The sequence below is a fragment of the Chrysemys picta genome, chromosome 22 (genome assembly GCF_011386835.1).
Source record: "Chrysemys picta bellii isolate R12L10 chromosome 22, ASM1138683v2, whole genome shotgun sequence".
In the NCBI taxonomy this organism is placed as follows: Eukaryota; Metazoa; Chordata; order Testudines; family Emydidae; genus Chrysemys; species Chrysemys picta.
This window is the reverse complement of record NC_088812.1, coordinates 11,764,978-11,784,221: the sequence shown is the minus strand read 5'-3', so window position 1 is coordinate 11,784,221 and position 19,244 is coordinate 11,764,978. Positions and strand designations below refer to the sequence as shown.

The 19,244-nt window shown below is 67.0% G+C and overlaps 1 protein-coding gene across 4 annotated transcripts; it reads right to left on the bottom strand.

The window, feature by feature from the left end:
* Positions 1-419: 419 nt before the first annotated feature.
* On the bottom strand, positions 420-16,781 carry CACNB3 (calcium voltage-gated channel auxiliary subunit beta 3). 4 transcript variants are annotated; one of them, XM_042857383.2, is made up of 14 exons: positions 11,151-13,466; positions 8,725-9,168; positions 7,391-7,513; positions 6,774-6,896; positions 6,467-6,582; positions 6,093-6,157; positions 5,091-5,110; positions 4,598-4,678; positions 3,582-3,640; positions 3,312-3,421; positions 2,731-2,882; positions 2,312-2,407; positions 2,005-2,163; positions 420-1,554 (listed from the first exon to the last, which is right to left on the bottom strand). In XM_042857383.2, exons 2-14 carry the CDS (start codon positions 8,746-8,748, stop codon positions 1,240-1,242), a joined length of 1,443 nt encoding a protein of 480 aa, XP_042713317.1. In that variant the 5' UTR covers positions 8,749-9,168; positions 11,151-13,466; the 3' UTR covers positions 420-1,239. The 4 variants fall into 4 exon arrangements, with proteins under 4 accessions (XP_042713317.1, XP_023966188.1, XP_065432514.1 ...); XM_024110420.3 differs by lacking the exons at positions 8,725-9,168; positions 11,151-13,466 and adding an exon at positions 16,572-16,781; XM_065576442.1 differs by lacking the exon at positions 8,725-9,168 and having other exon boundaries at positions 2,312-2,398; positions 11,151-13,596.
* Between the last annotated feature and the right edge of the window lie 2,463 nt (positions 16,782-19,244).

Below are 19,244 nucleotides of genomic sequence, written 5' to 3'. Positions count from 1 at the left end.
TGTTCCCCCTCGGTGAGCACAGGTTGGGGGGTTCTGGTGCCCTGCCCCTTGGTCGTCGTCTCCCCCCCCCTTGGTGAGCACAGGTTGGGGGGTTCTGGTGCCCTGCCCCTTGGTCGTCGTCTCCCCCCCCCCCCTTGGTGAGCACAGGTTGGGGGGTTCTGGCGCCCGGCCCCTTGTCCCCCCTCGGTGAGCACAGGTTGGGGGGTTCTGGTGCCCGGCCCCTTGGTCGTCGTCTCCCCCCCCCTTGGTGAGCACAGGTTGGGGGGTTCTGGCGCCCGGCCCCTTGTCCCCCCTCGGTGAGCACAGGTTGGGGGGTTCTGGTGCCCGGCCCCTTGGTCGTCGTCTCCCCCCCCTTGGTGAGCACAGGTTGGGGGGTTCTGGCGCCCGGCCCTGGCTGGCAGACACACAAACACCATCTCTAAACTGCAAACACTTCTTTGTTAAACAGGCTACAGGTTGTCGGCAGTAAGTGCTTCCTACACAAGAGCTGTAACAAATCCGTGGCCGCTCCGTGGTTCCCGGCCCCCCGAGGGCTCGCCCCAGCTCCCCCAGCCAGGGGGGAAATCTCCCTCTGCCCCCCTCGGGCGCCCCGTGCCCAGTCCAGCCAGTGCGGGGCAGTGGGGTGCACTACGTACAGGCTTCTCTGCGTCGTGGCTGGATGCTAGTGGTTACGGGTGTGGGCGGTGGGGCTGGGCCGCTGGATGTTCAGGGCTGAGCCCCACTGAAAGAGGGGAGGGGGGCAGCATCCAGGCTCCTCACCCTACCCTGGGGGGTTTTCACTTAGCAAATTGTGCCCTGTTAGCTGGACTCCTAGGCCCTGCCCCAGGGAGCCGAGCCCAGCCCTAAGGAAGAGGGCAAGGGGGCTGGAGGGGCTTGGAGCAAGCACTGCCAGGGAAACAGGCCTGGAGCAGGGGCCAGCCAGTGCTTAGAACCCAGGTGTCCTGGCTCCCGACCTCTCCTCGTGCAGCTGGACAGAGTGGGAACAGGGCGGGGACCGGGGGGGTTCCCGCCTGGGAGATTGTCTGAGCAATGCCTAGCAGGGGCAGGGGGCCTGAGGACAGAGCCCTCCCCCTCCAGTTAGGTACAGCAGGGAGGGTGTGACCCCACGAGCTACCTGGCGGGCTGTGTTTGGGGGAAGGCCGGGGCGGGTCAGCCAGGGCTGTGGCCGGGCGGCCAGGCTCCCTGGGCCCGTGGGGCTGGTCTGACAGCGGGGAGGGGGGTGGCTGAGGCCGGGGCCCATCAGTAGCTGTCCTTGGCCCAGGGCCGGTTGCGTTGCCAGTTCCTGTCGTTGTGGGTCTGCTCGGCCTCGCGCTGCAGGAGCCGGTCCTGCGAGTCGTGCCCGTTGGCGCTGTGCAGGCCGCTGTTGTGGTGCCGGTGGGGCTGGTACAGCTCCGGGTAGGGGTCCAGGTACTCGTCCTCCAGGGGCTGGGAGCTGCGCTGCGAGGCGGCCGCCCAGGGCTTGCGGGAGGTCTCGCTTGTCTCGTCCGACTGCATCAGGCTGTCGTGCTCGAGGGGGGAGTGCTCCCCACCCCGCTCCCCCAGCAGCTGCTGGTTCTGGGGGGCAGAGAGACAGGTCAGGGCCCCCTTTCAGCTGGACAGGGAGCGGTGGCTGGGCGAGCAGAGTGCGAGGGAGCTTCCCCTGCCAAACAGCTTGGGGTGGGGGAGGGCTTGTCTCACCGTGGGGGGGGGGGGCAGAGGGAGCTGAGTCAGCTTCTGGGGGTCCCGTGCCTGGCTCTGGGTTCCAGGGAGCAGTGCAGAGGGGGTGCAGCAGTGCAAGGCGTTGTAGGGGGGCACATAGACTGCGCCTGGCCCGGTCCCGGCCCCCTTAGCCAGAGGCAGAGAGCTAGGCCGTGACCCCTCGCTCAACACAATACGGCCACCTCTGGGATGTGGGGCAGCAGTTGGCAGGAAAGGACACTACCCCCCCCCTGCGAGAGGGGGGCACTGAGGCAGGGTGCTGCATGCCAGGCTCTGGGCAGAGCCCGTGTGAGAGCGCCCTGGTACCTGCAGGCCCGTGATGGCGGCGGGTGGCGTCAGGAGGGGCTGGCTGCCCAGCGGGTGCAGCGGATGGTGTGTGGCTCTCCAGTACACCTCCAGGTACTCGGCCAGGTGCTCACAGGCGTCCTCCAGCTGGTTCTCGTCCAGGATCACGTCAAAGAGCTCCTGGGGGGCAGGAAAGGGCCTGCTCAGGGGGGCGGCTGGGCTGGGAGGGGGCCTGGAGCAGGCCCTGCCTGGGCACACCAGGCTGGGGGCGGGGGCACACAGCCCGAGCTGTGAGTTTGCGGGGTCCCACCTCCAGCCCCGCACTCACCGGCGGGCACTGCACCAGCTTGTCGGCCGCCATCATCTGCACGTTGAGGTGCTTCACCTGCGACTTGCCCCGGGATTTGATTAGCCGCTGCAGCACCTGCCGGGGACAGGGGGACAGTCACGGTCTCCTGGGCCGGGTGGAGCGCCCCCTCCCCCAGCCCCATGGGGACCACCCCTCCTGGGCCAGGCGGAGCCCCCCCCCCATGGGCACCCCCGCTCCTGGGCCAGGCAGAGCCCCCCAGCCCCACGGGGAGCCCCCACTTCGGGCATGGATGGGAGATCACTAAAGAAAGGCTGGGGGGGGGCACTCCTTGCTGCCCCAATGCTTCGCTAGGGGGCGCTGTGCTACAGGGGCTCAGTAGGGCCCCCCCCAGCACAGCCCTGCTGGTGCAGCCCCCCCCCCCCCCCAGCCTCGCTCACCTTGGGCGAGGACACCTTGACGTAGACCACGATGGGGGCCAGCGAGGTCTTGGCCAGCTGGGTCGGGTGGTTGATGGTGTCGGCGTCCAGCACCACCAGCTGCAGGGCCTTGGCCAGCTCGAAGATGCGCTCGATCTCGCTCTGCACCTCGGCTGGGGGAGGGAGCGCATGAGCCCCCCAAGCCCTGCCAGGCGGGGGAGGGGAGCACCCCTCCCTCCCCTGCGGCTCCCCGCCCCCTCCCTGGGGTGCCTGTGCTGCACAGCACAGGGGAGCCGCGTGGCACTGCCTGGGCGGCTGGGGAGGGGCTTTGCACTCTGGGTCCCAGCAGCCCCTAGCCAATCGCTGCCCCCCCCACACACACATCCACGCCAGGTCCCGGGGCGTCCGGCAGGGGTGGGGGTGGGCCGTGTCCTTCGCTCGGGGGGGGGGGGGGGGTGCATCTGGAAGTCTCCAGTCTGACCTGGGCAGGGGACCCCAGGGCAGGCTGCTGCCGCTCCGCCAGACCCCATGGTGTGTGTGTGTGTGTGTAGAGGGGGCTACCCCAGCTCTGCCCACAGCCCCCCGCCCGTGGCACGACTCACCAATGCTGGAGCGGGTGGCGGAGCGCTCGATGATGGCGCGCTTGCCCGGGTTGTTGAGGACGGAGCGCTTGGCGAGGGACAGGTCGGCGGTGACGCGGGTGATGGAGATCCTGAGGAGGGAGAGAGATGGTGACATGGGGGCAGGGCCGTCCCCCGGGGGCCAGGGCAGGTCTGACACCGGCCGGGCTCAGGGCTGCCCCAAGGGGGAGTCGAGCCCCAGGGTTCTGGGGCAGGGGGACGGACACAGCCGGGGGGGTGGGGGGAGCTCACCTGCCATCAAACCTGTGCTTGAGGAAGTCGAAGAGCGCTTTCTGCATCATGTCCGTCACCTGGGGGGCAGAAAGAGCCAGCGCGGTCAGCCTGGTGCTCCATCCCATAGAGGGATCGTGCCCCTCCCCGGGGGCTGGGGGTCAGCGAGGGACAAGTCCTGTGCCAGCCCTTCCGCACGGGCACGCCGGGCAGCAGATGGCACCAGGGAAGGACATGCCAGCTGGGACGGGAGTGAGATGGCGGCTGTGCCAGGATGCTGCCGCCTTGCCATCTGCTCGCCGCGGTCATGTGGGCCCGCAGTGGTGGGCAGCAGGGCTCCGGGGTGGGCGGGAAGGTGCAGGGGGCGAGCCCAGCCGGGGGCAGACAAGGACAGAGCCCCTGGGCCTGTGTCTGTGCATCCAGGCGTCTCCAGGGGTGACTGTGTGCACCGCTGCCCACTGCTGGACAGGGTCTGAACTGCTCCGCTGTGTGTCAAAGCCCCTCTCCTGCCGACAGCAGGCAGGGACTCTCCCTTAGCTGGCTGGCAGGGCCTGGGCTTTGGGAGCCTGGGGCTCTGGGTTCTGGCCCCATGGTAGCTGCAAAGCCAGTGTCATAGGAGCACAAACTTATGGGGAGGTGGGGGGGGGCAGTGCTTACTGCATGGGGCGCTGTGCTGGGAGCTGACCAAGGTGTAAGAGGGGGGTGCCTGGGAGATCCCCCTGCCACATGGAGCCCTCGGCGGGGTGAGAGGTGTTCCCACAGTTTATTCCCTGGGTCCTGCCCCACCCCCAGGCAATGGGGCTCCTCTCCCTCCTTCTGCCTCCCCCCAGCGATGGGGTATCTCTCCCCTTCCCTGAGCAACAGGGCTCCCCAAAACAATGGGGTTCCTGACTCCTCTGGGGGCCCCCCCAATCTCACCCAGTTCTCAGCCCACATTCCCCTTTGCCAGACAGACCCTGCCCCAGCACCTGCTGTGCCGGGGGCGGGGACATTGCCGGGGAATCCCCCACCCCAGGCTCTGCCCATGCCCCTCCTACCTCATATCCTTTCAGGGAGGGGCCCACCAGCACCACTGGTCTCATGGAAGGAACCACGTCGTAGGGCGGGATGTGCTCTGCCTGCCAGAGAGAGAGAGGGGTTGGGGGCAGGTGAGGGCCCCTCAGCGCAGGGGGGAAACCGGCCCGGAGGCGAAGACAGAGGGACGCTGGATGGCCAGTTTGGGAGGGACCTTAGAACCAACAGGCTGGTGTTCATCAAAGATCCCCAGAGAACACAGGTGTCCTGGCCAAATCCGCGCCCCCATAGGCCACTGAGGCCGGGCCTCCCTAAGCCCCACCCTGCAGCCTGAGTTGAACACAGGGATCTCTCCTTCCCCTCTGGTCCCAAATGGCTCCGCAGTTACATGCTGGCGTGCTCTGCCCCAGAAGTGGCTGCATTCCACAGCAGCACCCGCTCTGAGCCTGCAGGGGGTGCACAGCGCTCACGCTGCCCCCTGCTGGCAACCAGGCAAAACCTGTCCTGACCACTCACCGGCTTTTGCTTCTGTTTAGCTTTTTGGAAAGGAAAGAAGAAACAGGGTTGGTGAAAGCAAATTGGGAGCCGCAGAGAGCGAGGCGCTGGGGGAAACTGAGTGTGGGGACAGCGGGGTCACCCCGGAGCCCCCCTGACTGCGGGGGGGGGGGGTCAGGCCCCAATCCTGAGCACGGTTCCCCCAGGGTCACCCCGGAGCCCCCCTGATTGCGGGGGGGGGGTCAGGCCCCAATCCTGAGCACGTTTCCCCAGGGTCATCCCGGAGCCCCCCTGACTGCGGGGGGGGGGAGTCAGGCCCCAATCCTGAGCACGGTTCCCCCAGGGTCACCCCGGAGCCCCCCTGATTGCGGGGGGGGGGTCAGGCCCCAATCCTGAGCACGTTTCCCCAGGGTCATCCCGGAGCCCCCCTGACTGCGGGGGGGGGGTCAGGCCCCAATCCTGAGCACGGTTCCCCCAGGGTCACCCCGGAGCCCCCCTGACTGCGGGGGGGGGGGGAAGCGCTAGGTTGCCTGGCCCAGCATTGAGCTCAGCCCTCTCCCTTGGTGAGCTGCACCCCGACCCAGCCCATGATCTCCGCTGGCGGGGGCGGCCCAGGGGGTAGCCAGGGCAGGGCCACAGCACGGGTGAAGCCGGCGCCTCGCCCCAGGGGGATGTGGCAGGGTGGGACTCCTGGCACTGGCCCCTCGGCAGCCCCGGGAGGTGAGTTCACAGGGGAGGAGGGATCAGCCCATAGGGCCCCTCCAGCCTGGCCTGTGTCCCCCCCCCCCCATGTGGAGCTGGGCAGTGAGGGGGGGGGCGGACTCTGAGGGGAGGGGCGGTGTGCAGAGGTGGGGGAGCTGGAGCTGGGCAGTGAAGGGGGAGGGCAGGCTGGGGGGCCAGATTCTGAGGGGAGGGGCAGTGTGCAGAGGTGGGGGAGCTGGAGCTGAGTGTGAAGGGAGGTGGGTTGGGGGGGGCTGGGGTTGCGTGTGGGACCTCCCCACCGGCCTGTGCTGCAGCCGTTACCTAAGGACGGGGGAGGTGATCGCCGCTTGCTGGGGTCCCCGAGGCCGGAGGCGTTGCCAGATCTCCTGGGGAGAAGCCACAGTGAGTAGAGGGGAAGCCCCGGGGGGAGGGGGGGAAACCCACCGGGAACTCTGTGTGTAACATGCCCACACAGCGTGCACCGTGCACCATGCCCGCCCCCGTGGCTGGTCCCGACAGGATAACAGCCTGCTACTGCTGCCTGCTAAGGGAGCTGCCCTTTAGCTCACAGCAGAGCTCTGGGCTGTGGTGCTGAAGGTGCAGGGTGGCCGTTCTGCTGGTGGCTATGACCCGCGGGGGCCAGGTGGCAGGGGAGGGGGAAAGGCCCATAGAATTCCCCCCGCCGGCCCCTTTACCTGGCTTTCTGCTCCTGCTTCAGCCGCATGGCCTCCAGCCGCTGGGGACTGGGGATGAAAGCGACGTCCCCCCCCTCCTTCACTAGCCGCCCGATCCACCAGTCATTGCTGTATTTCTGGGGAGACACCAGCAGGGGCTGTTACGGGGGCGGGCGCAAGACCAAGCCCCCTGCCCTGGGAAGGATGGGATTCGGGGGGGGGGGGAGGGAAGCCCCCCGTCCCTGAGGGAGATGGTGACAAAGCCAGCATCAGAACCCAGGTGTCCAGGCTCCCAGCCCCTCCCCCTCTAGCCCAAGTCCAGACTCACCTCCTTGATGTGCAGGAAGTCTTTGGCTTCGAAGTTGATGGCAGAGCCCTGCACTGGGCACTCCTCATCCAGGGCCCCGCAGTAGCTGACATTGGTGCGTACGGCAAACGCTACCGGCTTGTGCTGGGGGAGAGCAGGGGGTCGGGGTCAGTACGGGGCAGCTGGGCGTCCATGCCCCCCCCCCCCCATGCCATCTGCGGCTAGGAGCCGGCCAGCGTCACACCCTGGGCCCAGTGGTACGAGGGATCCCGCTTCCCTCTGACCCCCCGGCAAGGGCAATGGCAGGGGGCCCGGCAGGATGGGCCCCGGGCAGCAGGAAGGAGGGGATGCCACGCTGGATGGGCCAAAGGGAGAGGGGCCGGACTCCGGGACCCTCACCTCTATGATACTCCATCATCTGGCTAAGCGTGTGCACACGTGTTTGTGTGTGTTCACCGCTGCCCCCTAGTGGCTGGCAGCAAAGCTGCCCAGCTGCGTGTGTCCAAGGCCCTCTACTGCTGCTGGAGCAGGCTGCGAGGAAGGGTCTAGAGGGCCCCAGGGCTGTGGTCTGGTACAGCCAGCAGCATCCCTCCCATGCAGAGCCAGGGCTGCCCCCGGCTTGCCCCCCCCCCGGCTACCTTGGCCCTCTCCAGCTGCTGTTGTGCCTGGTTCTCCACCTCGTGCTGGGCCGTCTCGCGCTCCTCCTCCAGGGACACGTCTGAGTCCAGGGACGGCCGGCTGGTGTAGGAATCGGCTGAGCCCTGCGGGGCAGGGGACCCTGAGTGCCATCGCCACAGGACAGGGAGCTGTAGCCCAGAAGCCCTGCGCCCAGACGCCCGACCCCCCCACCCACCCCCACCTCTCCAAGTCCATCCAGATCTGTGCTCCTGTGGACAGCACTGACTCCCCCAGACCCGCCCTGGGATATTTGGCGGGGGGGAGGTACAGGGCGGTGGGTGCTGCTGACAGCCCCTGAAGTGATTAAAAATAACACCTTGCAGCTGCCCCCCTGCGACCCCCAAGTGTAGCTGCTAGTGTGAAATGCGGCTTGTAGCCGTGCAAGCCCCCAGGCTATGGTAAGCTAGCACAAGTCACTTTCTGCACCAGCGCTGCACGGCCGCACTGAAGGATGTGGGGAGAGGGGGTCACATGGGGCTGGTGTGTCTGCACTGGGGGATGGGGAGCGCAGCGTAGGGGGAGCCCAGGGCCAGCCACCCCAGGGCCGTGCATGTTTCTTTAAGAGGCAGCAGGCACAGAGCAGCTGGTGGCGTCAGACAGTCCTGCCCTCCCCCAGCCCTGCTCAGGGAGAGCAACCTGGTCCAGGTGCAGCCCCCGGGGGCAGGAATGGTCCCTTATCCCCCCTCCCCGCCCTGCTGGGCGTCTCCTCCGCGCCTGGCCCGGGTTCCACCCCAGATGGCAGAGGGAGCAAATGCCAGGCTCCAGCGAGGGTGAAGTCAGCGGCACGGCCATGCCAGCGAGCGGAGGGCGTGCCAGCACCCGCCTGGGGTAAACACTGAGCCGCCGTGGCTGCCAGCTCCCCTGGCTCCACGCCTGCCAGGCCTACAGGGAGTGAATGAACAAACACGACCAGATCCCAGAGGCACCGGCTGGCCTCCCTGACCATTGAGCGGTGACTCCAGGCTGTTCTCAGTGGTCCCAGCGACGTGAGACCCCATCACTGTCTGTGTGGAGATGGGATTCGCACTTCCAGTGCTCGGTCCTTTGCACGGCTCAGCGCCCAATGTCAGCTGCCATTTGCTTGTCCCGCCCCTAGTTTGGGGGGGTCCCTTTGTAGCTCTTCACAGCCTGCTTTGGGCTGAACCATCTCGAGTAATATTGTCACTTCCCTGTTTACCCCTTTCCCCAGCTCACTAACGTATATGGTGAACAGCCCTAGGCCCTGTACAGATCCCTGCGGTTCCCGCCTGTCTATTCCCACACTTTGTTTCCTGTCCTTCCTCCAGTTACTGACCCACGAGAAGAGCTTCCCTCGCATCCCAGGCTACGTAGTTTCCTTCAGAGCCTTTGGATGAGGGACCTCGTCAAGGTCAGTCGGAAAATCCAGATCCGCTAGTTGACCGGATCCCCCTTGTCCACATGCTTGTCGACTCCCTCAAAGAATTGTAATAGAGTGGCGAGGCGCGATTTCCCGTGACACAAGCCAGGGTGACTCTTCCCCATCTCTGTGGCTGATAATTCTGTTCTTCACTATTGTTTCTACCACTTCGCTTGGGACTGAAGTTAGACTCGCTGGCCTGTAATTGCCATGATCCCCTTGGGATTTTTAAAAATCGGCGTCACATTTGCTCCCCTCCAGCCCTCGACTGGGGCGGAGGTGGATTTTGGCGATGGGTTCCCGTAATTAGCAGTTCTGCAATTTCGGGTTTGAGTTCCTCCAGACAGCCCTGTGAATGCCCTGGTCACAGGGAGAGGGTGTGTGGGTGAGACTCACTCCAGCCCCTGGTGTCTTTCTACCCCACTGGTCAGCCCCATTATTCAGTGCAGGAGTCCTGCCCCACCGCCCCCTAGCCTGGGCACTATGCACCCTCTGGCTCCGCATGGCAGGGGGAGGGAAATGACTGCGGGGTGGGGGAGAGACCTCCTTTCACCGCCTGCTGGGCCAGACAGCAGGGTCTCAGCAGGACGGGGCATCAGACGAGGGAGACCAGAGGTGGGGCGCCCCCCCCCACCATGCCAGCCAGAAACACCTTCCCTTCCTTTCCCAGCTGAGTGCCCCCCCCCCGGGAAATGCTGACCTTGCAGTGACCTTTAACCCTTTGCCGGCTGGGGGGACAGACCCAGAGGAGCCACCAGGTCCCCTGTTGCCCACGCTCCTCACGGCCCGTCCCAGGGCTCCCTGTGGCTCCGCAGACCCTGGGAAATGCCAGGTGCCAGCAGCCTCAGAGGGGGCGGTTTTGTTGTTTCATCAGATTATCTGGCCCCCTGGCGCCAGCCCACGCACCTCAGAGCCAAGCAGATGTGCCCGCGGTGGGCACCCGACCCCACCGGGCAGGGCCTCGCACGACCCAGGTACACGCTGGTGAGTCACTCCAGCCCCCAGACGGCGCGGGACAGAGCCTCTGCCCCATTCACCAGCCATGGCTAACGTGGGACGGCCTGCCCTGCCCCCCAGCGCCTCCCAACAGCATCCAGCCCCCCCAGCTTTCCCCACACCCTGTCCCCTGGAGCTCCCCCCCGCACTCTACTCCTCGTGAGCCCCTGGCCCTGTGTTACCCCCGTGCTGAGCTCCCCAGTGAACCCCCTGGCCTAGGCAGCGTTGCTGGTGAAAACCCCCCGTGTGCCCTGTTGACCCTGGTGCTGGGTGCATGAGGCAGGGGAACGTGCAGTGGCTGTTGGGGTGAGCTGGAAGGGGGGTGTACTCTGCCCCCCACCCCTCAGCGGGAGCCGCCTGCTTCAATAAACAGCTCCTGCTGTGTCCCCAGAACAAAAGCAGAAGCTGCAGTGAAATATTTATAGGTCCTCAGCTCTGTTTCTGAAAAGCAGCGCCCCCCCCCCCCCGAGCGACTCCCACCGCCCCTGCCAGGCTCAGCCAGACTGCCATGGGCACAGCTGGTCCCAGCACCCCCATGCTCCCCTCCCCTCCCGCCTGTCCCCCTTTTGCCCTGTGTCCCTCTGCCTCCCACATCCCCCCCATGCCCTGGCCTTCTCTTCCTTGCCCTGTGGTGCAGTCGTGGGGGGGGCAGGGCACATGGCTCTGTCCCGACGGGGGGCGCAGCCCCATGGCCTGGCTGGGCCGGGCCCAGGGTATCCTCTGCAGGCGGGCGCAGCGAGGGGCTCTCCCATACCCTGCAGCTGAGGCCGGCCATGGGCTCCGCGAGCTCTGACCTAAGTGGGGTCATGGAGCAGCCCCTCTATGCACAGTGCCCCCATGCCTGGCACCTGCAGAGCGACTTTCCCCCAGCTCAGGACACGGCCCACCCCCTTTGCCGGGCACCTCACCCCCAGCCAGGGGGTGCCCCCAGCATCCCTGCCCCCCACATTCCGACAAAGCCAAGAGCATCTCTGACTCCTCACACACACACCCCCCAATCTGGCGCTCCCCTGCCAGGCGCAGAGACAAAACCCACTGCCCCATGTCGGGGGGGAGGGGCTGTAACACCCCCGCCCCATGCCAGCACATAGGTGCCCATCCAGGACTCTGAGCCCCCCAGGGTGCCAGCTGTTGCTCAGAATCCAGCCCCCCGCACCCGCTCTCCCCACCTTACGGGAGCACTGCTGGAAATGCCACCGTGGCTATGGCGCTGTATAAATAACCGGGGGGAGGAGGCCTGCCAGAAACCCAGAGCCCCCAACCAAGGGCAGCACTCCCGGCACTCCCAGCCCTGCGGGGAGGGGGCTCCCTGCCAACCCCCCCCCAAAGCCGGCACCCCCACTCACCACCTCGGAGTCCTCGAAGCCATGGATATAGGAGTCGTCATACATGGAGGAGCCCAGGGCGTGCGGGGGTCGGAGAGAGGCAGGAGTGAGCGGAGGAGTGGGAAGGACCCCCCAGGCGAGTGCAAACTGTATCGGTCCCACCCTGTTCGGCGGGGTGGGGGGAGCCAGGGGCTCTCGCTCCCGCAGGGCGGGCAGAACAGGGCTGGCAACGAGAGGCCTCCGCTGGGGGGGCTGGGGGCCGGCAGGTCCTGGGACCTGGCTGCACCTGCCTGATGGGGCTGGCAGTGGCGGGGGGGGGGGGGCGAGCATGGAAGGGAGGCCAGCAGGAGCAGCGAGGGGAGGGGAGGGGAGGGGGCGTGGCAGGGAGGAGCGAGAGGCAGAGAACAGTTGAAGGGAACAAAGAGATGGTGCCAGGGAAGGAGGAGAGACCGAGGCAGCGGGAGGGGGAGGCTGCAGGTTCATCGCTGTAGCTACAGGAGAGGAGGGCAAAGAGAAGGGGCTCCAGGGGCAGGGGTGACCCATAGAATGTGTGGGGAGAGTCAGGACATGCACCCCTCTGTGCACAGACGTACAGTCCTCCCCGTGCACTAGTGCCAGGAACCGTGTCCCCCGTGCACAGATTTACAGTTCCCCTGTGCACTAGTGCCAGGATCTGTGTCCCTCTGTGCACAGATCTACAGTCCTCCCCATGCACTAGTGCCAGGATCTGTGTCCCCGTGCACAGATATTCAGTTCCCCTGTGCACTAGTGCCAGGATCTGTGTCCCTCTGTTCACAGACGTACAGTCCTCCCCGTGCACTAGTGCCAGGAACCGTGTCCCCTGTGCACAGATTTACAGTTCCTCTGTGCACTAGTGCCAGGATCCGTGTCCCCTTGTGCACAGATTTACAGTTCCTCTGTGCACTAGTGTCAGGATCTGTGTCCCTCTGTGCACAGATATACAGTTCCCCTGTGCACTAGTGCCAGATCTGTGTCCCTCTGTGCACAGATATACAGTTCCCCTGTGCACTAGTGCCAGGAACCGTGTCCCCCGTGCACAGATTTACAGTTCCCCTGTGCACTAGTGCCAGGATCCGTGTCCCCTTGTGCACAGATTTACAGTTCCCCTGTGCACTAGTGCCAGGATCCGTGTCCCCCATGCACAGATTTACAGTTCCTCTGTGCACTAGTGCCAGGATCCGTGTCCCTCTGTGCACAGATATACAGTTCCCCTGTGCACTAGTGCCAGGATCCGTGTCCCCCGTGCACAGATTTACAGTCCCCCCCATGCACTAATGCCAGGATCCGTGTCCCTCTGTGCACAGACGTACAGTCCTCCCTGTGCACTAGTGCCAGGATCCGTGTCCCCGTGTGCACAGATATTCAGTTCCCCTGTGCACTAGTACCATGATCCATGTCCCTCTGTGCACAGATCTACAATCCCCCCCGTGCACTAGTGCCAGGACCTGGGTCCCTCTGTGCACAGATATACAGTTCCCCTGTGCACTAGTGCCAGGATCCGTGTCCCCCTGTGCACAGATCTACAGTCCCCCCTGTGCACTAGTGCCAGGATCCGTATCCCTCTGTGCACAGATCTACAATCCCCCCCGTGCACTAGTGCCAGGACCCGGGTCCCTCTGTGCACAGATCTAGTCCCAGGCTCCAGGCTCCCAGCCTCTGAGCAGCTCTTTCCATGGAAATGAAAAGGTAATTAACATTTCTGAGTCCTTCGTTAGCAACGTGGGAAGGGGGCGGAGGGGAAAACCAGAGCGCTGGAAATGATGGGGTGGGGGCTTTGCCTGCGCGTCTCACTGAGCCGCCTTCGCCCCCCACCCCCAGCTGAGGGCTGCTCCGGGCACCCAGAGAAACACCCTGTTGACCCCCAGCATGAAGCACAACCCCCCCTCCCCCCGTGTCCCATGGCCCAGGCACCACCCGCCCGGCCCTGCAGCGCATCCTACAAACCATCCCTGCCTGGGGCAAGTGTGCAGGGGTGGGGGGCTGTGACACACCCACCAGTGGGTCTCACTTGGGCAGGCCCCACCCAGCTCAAAGAACACTGGGGCCCTGCCCTGGTACTGCACTCAGCCTCCGCTGTGGGGCACCCCGTGGCCTCAGGCCTTTCCAGCCCGGGGGGGGGGGGGGAGCGGGGACAGGCTGCCCTGGTGCTGGGAATGAGGGGAGTGGATGGGGCTGCCCCCCCCCCCGGGGCCCAGAGTTCCAGTGGCTGCGATTTGCCCATTGCCCCAGAGCAGCTGCACCTCCCTTGGGCTCTGGGGGCAAGCAGGGGGTGTGGAAGAGGAGAGCGAATCCCCCCCCCAGCCAGGCAACCCCCCCCTCCCTTGAACTTCCCAGACTCCTGGGTCTGGTCCCATCAGCTAGATTCCCCCTCCCTCCAGAAGTGCCCCCTGGCAGCTGGGGAGAGGAAGGTGGGTGGGAACCTTGAACCCCAGCCAGATGAGCAGGGAGGGGCTCCAGCGCCCCGCCCCCCACCACAAAAAATCTCCCCTCCCAACCCCCTGCAACAGCACCCCCCACTCAGCAGCAACTGCCTGTCTGTCACCCCCAGCCCCCTCCCGGTCCCCTGCCCCCCAAACCTCCCCCTCCCAATTGGCCTGCCCCCCCCATCCCTCTCCCGCTTCCCCCACTCCCCTGATCCCCCCCCAGCCGGGTCCCTTGTGCCCTTTCCAAGCCCTGTATCTCCCCAGCCCCCTCCTGGTCCCCAGCTCCCGGGTCGCGCCCTGCCCCATCTATATTTTTCCTCGCGTCCCCCCGCTCCCAGAAACCCATTAACACGCGGAGCGACCGGCGGCGGTGGGGGGGTCCCCGGGGGCACAGGGTGGGGGGGTCCGGGGAGAAGGGTGGGAGGGACCCGGGGCACAGGGCGCGGGGGGGTCCGGGGAGAAGGGTGGGAGGGACCCGTGGGGAAAAGGCGGGGGGTCCTGGGGGGACAGGGCCGGGGGGGGTCCAGGGACAAGGGGGGGGGGGTCCGGGGGGGTCCGTTACCTCCTTCAGCAGGAAGGTTGCGCTGGAGTCAGAAAAAGACATAGACGGGGCCCGCGAGCCCGAGCCGAGCCCCCCGCCCCACGCCGCCGCCCCCCGCGCCCGCAGCTCGGCTCTGCCCGGCCACTCCCCGGGTGCGTGGCCGCCCCCCTCTGCCGGCTGCGCCCGCTCCGCGCCCCCCACCCCTCGCTCGCTGCTCCCTCCCCTGCCCCCCCAGCCGCGTCCTCTGCCGCCCCTCCCTCCGCCGGCGCCGGCTGGCGCCCCCTCCCCCCACTAAGGGGCTCCGGCGCCCCATGAGCGGCTGGGGGGCTGAGGGCGCCCCCCCGGAGCACCTGGCTGGGGGGGCTCTGCTGCCCCGCGAAGGGTGGGGGGCCCGGCAGCTCGCACCCTGATCCCCTTCCCCAGCCGCTCACACTAGCTGTGGGGGGGAAGGGCAGTAAGTCGTGGTCCAACCCCCCGCAGCAGGACAGGACAAGGGCATCTCCCTGCCCCATGGGAGGGAACTCACTGCCCCAGCCCCCCCCCCCATGCTCGCCTGGCTGCAGTGGGGTGACCCTGAACCCCCTGGTCTGCACCCCATTACCCATCGGGACAGTCTGCCTGCCAGGCACCCTACAGAGCACCCCGCTGCTGCGTGGCCCTGGGGTGCTCCCGCTCCCCAAAGGGCTGGGGGTCGCTGGGGCCGTTTGCTTGGGGGGGATGGGGCCGAGGAATCTGGGGCAATTTAATCTCTTGCCCTCCCCCCTGCAGAGCCGGGGGGCTGCTCACCCTGCCCCCCACCTCTGCAGAGCCGGGGGGACTGCTCACCCTGCCCCCCACCCCTGCAGAGCCGGGGGGCTGCTCACCCTGCCCCCACCTCTGCAGAGCCGGGGGGCTGCTCACCCTGCCCCCCACCTCTGCAGAGCCGGGGGGCTGCTCACCCTGCCCCCCACCCCTGCAGAGCTGGGGGGCTGCTCACCCTGCCCCCCACCCCTGCAGAGCCGGGGGGGGCTGCTCACTCCACCCGCAGTTCCGATGTTGATTATTATTTAATAGGGATGAAATATTCATTGGCTGTGGGAGAAGCAGCAGACAAGCTCCCCCTCCCCGCACACACCGTAAACCAGGGGGCAGGACAGACCCCACCATCCAAAAAGCTTCACCAGGTGGGAAGGGTGTACACCCAGCCTGTCCCAGCAGGGGGCGCTGCAGGGGTGGGGCAGGTACCCTGGCTATAGGCGCGTGCGCCCCACTACTCCAGTCCCAGCCTGTCCCAGCAGAGGGCGCTGCAGGGGGTGGGGCAGGTACCCTGACTATAGGGGGGTGTGCCCCACTACTCCAGTCCCAGCCTGTCCCAACAGGGGGCGCTGCAGGGGTGGGGCAGGTACCCTGGCTATAGGGGCGTGCGCCCCACTACTCCAGTCCCAGCCTGTCCCAGCAGGGGGCGCTGCAGGGGTGGGGCAGGTACCCTGGCTATAGGGGGGTGTGCCCCACTACTCCAGTCCCAGCCTGTCCCAACAGGGGGCGCTGCAGGGGTGGGGCAGGTACCCTGGCTATAGGGGCGTGCGCCCCACTACTCCAGTCCCAGCCTGTCCCAGCAGGGGGCGCTGCAGGGGTGGGGCAGGTACCCTGGCTATAGGGGCGTGCGCCCCACTACTCCAGGCCCAGCCTGTCCCTGCAGGGGGCGCTGCAGGGGGTGGGGCAGGTACCCTGACTATAGGGGGGTGTGCCCCACTACTCCAGTCCCAGCCTGTCCCTGCAGGGGGCGCTGCAGGGGTGGGGCAGGTACCCTGGCTATAGGGGCGTGCGCCCCACTACTCCAGTCCCAGCCTGTCCCAGCAGGGGGCGCTGCAGGGGTGGGGCAGGTACCCTGGCTATAGGGGCGTGCGCCCCACTACTCCAGTCCCAGCCTGTCCCAGCAGGGGGCGCTGCAGGGGTGGGGCAGGTACCCTGGCTATAGGGGCGTGCGCCCCACTACTCCAGGCCCAGCCTGTCCCAGCAGGGGGCGCTGCAGGCAGCAGTGCAGGGGGCTCCGGGCTACCCCCGCCCCAGGGGGAGTGGGTGCAGTGGGCAGCGTGACGGGGTGAGCGCCGTGGGGCCGGGCGCGCTGCTGGAGGGCGAAGGCTCCCACTCAGTGCAGGGCCCGCGGTCCCACCTGCTTTCTCCGGCGCCTGCCCTGCTGTTCCTGTCCGCCCGGCTGGCACCGCAGCGCTCTCCCCCCTACCTCCATGCTGTGCCCGACCTCAGCACCTCGGCCCTCACCGCCCGGCAGCCTCTTGCCCGGGGGGGTGAGGGGGACGGCAGCTGAGTCTGCAGCCTGAACCCTCTTTCAGGGTCGGTCCAACTCCCTCCTCTTCCCCCCACCCTACGGTGCATCCGCCCCCCCCCCATCCCTGCTAGACAGACACCGGGAGCGGCACCGCGACGGGGCCCACCCGGTCGCTGCGGGACCCTCGTTACCTCGTTGAGCAGGAAGACGCTGGAATTGGAGAGAGACATGCAGGGCGGCTGCTTCCCAGGAGGAGACGCACCGGCTGCCTCCTCACCCGGCGCCTGGCTCAGCAACCCAGCCCCGTTCGCAGGCTCTCGCAGGACACAGGCAGGAAGCCCAGCCCACGGGCTCCCACGGGACGGCTCCTGGGACAGCGCACGAGCGGCTCGTGTGCTCTCACTGGATGGTGCACAAGCATCTTGTGCAATGGTGCATGAGCTCGTGCGCTCTTGTATGACGGGGCAGGGGCGTCGCGTGAGGACGGGGCGGGGGCCTGGGATGGGGCAGGAAGGTCGCGTGGGATGGGGCGCGAGTGAGCCATGGGGCAGGGGATGGGGCGGTGGCATCGTGGGCGTCACAAGGGCTCTGGACTCCTCCTCACCGGCCCAGCCACTCGGATCTCTTTGGGGGCCCAGCCTGGCACAATGTTGGCTCAAGGACCAAGAGAGTCAGAGCAGAAGCTCCCTCCCCAGGAGGGGCCAGGCTGGGCCGTGCTTCCCCCTGCTCCAGGGCCGGTGTCCACATCCCACATCTGGGTTCAGCTGAGCCCAGAGACAGGGTCGGCGTGAGGCCTGCACTGACACGTCCACCCCCCTCCCATGCGGCTGGAACCCGGAGAGCGTGCGCCAAGCACCCTGCACCCCCGTTCTACCTCCTGCTCCCCCATCCCAGCCGCTGGAGCCTCCGTCCTTTCCCTGGCGAGTAGCCGAGGTTCCCCACTGCATCGCTCCCAACCCCCGTCACTAACCCTCCCCGGATGTGCTCTGGGGTCACAGAGGTCAGAGGCTCTGGGCAGCTGCAGGGCCTGGTCAGGGGCCTCACACCCAGCACCATGGTCTCCAAGTCTGGGGCCGAGGCAAAGGGCGCCCTGGGTGGTGGGGGTGGAACTGCTGTCCCCCGGCTGCTCCACCGACAAGAGAGACGGTCCCCTAGCCCAGCCAGGGCTGCAGCCGGCGGCTCCGCACCCAGGGACCTCTCCGAGACGCTGGCAGGAGCCTGCCACGCAGCAGCCTCTGGGGCCAGGCCGAGCTCTGGGTCGGTCTCAGGGGAGCTCCCAGCCAGGAGAGCCAGGCCTCGCTCCGAGCTGGGAACCGCCCGGCAATGGCTGGGGGAGGACCACACCCATTCCATGCAGAGCCCACGGACTCAGCTCCTAGCCAGCAATGCTCCGTCTGTTCCCCCTGCAGGCGCCCAGCGACCCCGCTGCTCAGCCCGCAGACCCCTGGGCTCAGTGCCACCTGCTAAGCAGGGCTGGGAGACGTTCCCAGGAGCCCCAGGTGCTGTCGGGGTGGGGCTAGGGGGGCTCCTCCCCTTCCAGTCAGCGCTGACCCCAGTGCGGCGCCAGGGGGCACCGTGATACTGGGGGAGCCAAGTCCTGTGTCCTTGTGCCCTGCAAGCTGCCCGAGCCCCTTTGGGAACTGTCCCGTTAGCCCTGGTGTCCTGGCCTCGCTCCCCAGCGTCTGGCTGCCCCATCAGCCGGCTCTGGGGCCCTGGGCCAGCAGCGAGACCGGGGACATGCCCCACCCCAGAGACAGCGCCAGCCTGATTTGCATCCTTGCTCCAGGACTGTTCAAGCCACTGCCTCCCTACACCCCCCTCTCGCTGTCCCCCCCATCCAGAGCAAACGCCCCAGCTCTCCTGCCCCCTCCCCGGCCGGCTTTCCCCAGCCCCATGCGGCTTGCCCGGGGCTGGGCCCTTCTCAGCACTCCTGCTGCATCAACCCAGTTGTGAGACAAAGCAGCCTCCCGGGCGGGGGCGTCAAGCGGCGGGGGGGGGGAGATCTGAAGCAGACTCATCAATAGAGAGCAGGAGCCCGCGGGCCTGGCCAGCCCTGCCACTAATGGATGTGCCGAGATGCCAGCAAGCGGCCCTGGGGACAGGAGGCCTCTTAGGTTTCCAGGAGAGGAGAGAGGGAGAGAGACTCCGGGGGTGTCCCCTTGACTCCGGTCGGTCGGGGGAGAGCGGATGCAAGGGCAGGTGGGGTGTAGAGCACCCCCGTGGGAGGTGCATGGCTAGGGGTGAGACCGACCCTCCCCCACCCCCAATTCTGTGTGTCTCAGCTACCAGGATCAGCCCCTCCCTGACAGAGACCCTGGCATCTCGGTCACTCCCTGCTCCGCAGCTCCTAGAAAGAGACTCTCCGCCCCCTGCTCTTCGTAGGGAGTGGGGGCTGGGCGCCAGGACTCCTGGGTTCTACTCCTGGCTCTGGGAGGGGAGTGGGGTCCAGTGGTTAGAGATGGGGGGCTGGGAGCCAGGACTCCTGGGATCTACTCCTGGCTCTGGGAGGGGAGTGGGGTCCAGTGGTTAGAGATGGGGGGCTGGGAGCCAGGACTCCTGGGTTCTATCCCAGCTCTGAGAGGAGAGTGGGGTCCAGTGGTTAGAGATGGGGGGTTGGGAGCCAGGACTCCTGGGATCTACTCCTGGCTCTGGGAGGGGAGTGGGGTCCAGTGGTTAGAGATGGGGGGCTGGGAGCCAGGACTCCTGGGTTCTATCCCGGCTCTGAGAGGAGAGTGGGGTCTAGTGGTTAGGGCAGGGGGCTGGGAGCCAGGACTCCTGGGTTCTACCCCCGGCTCTGAGAGGAGAGTGGGGTCTAGTGGTTAGGGCAGGGGGCTGGGAGCCAGGACTCCTGGGTTCTATCCCAG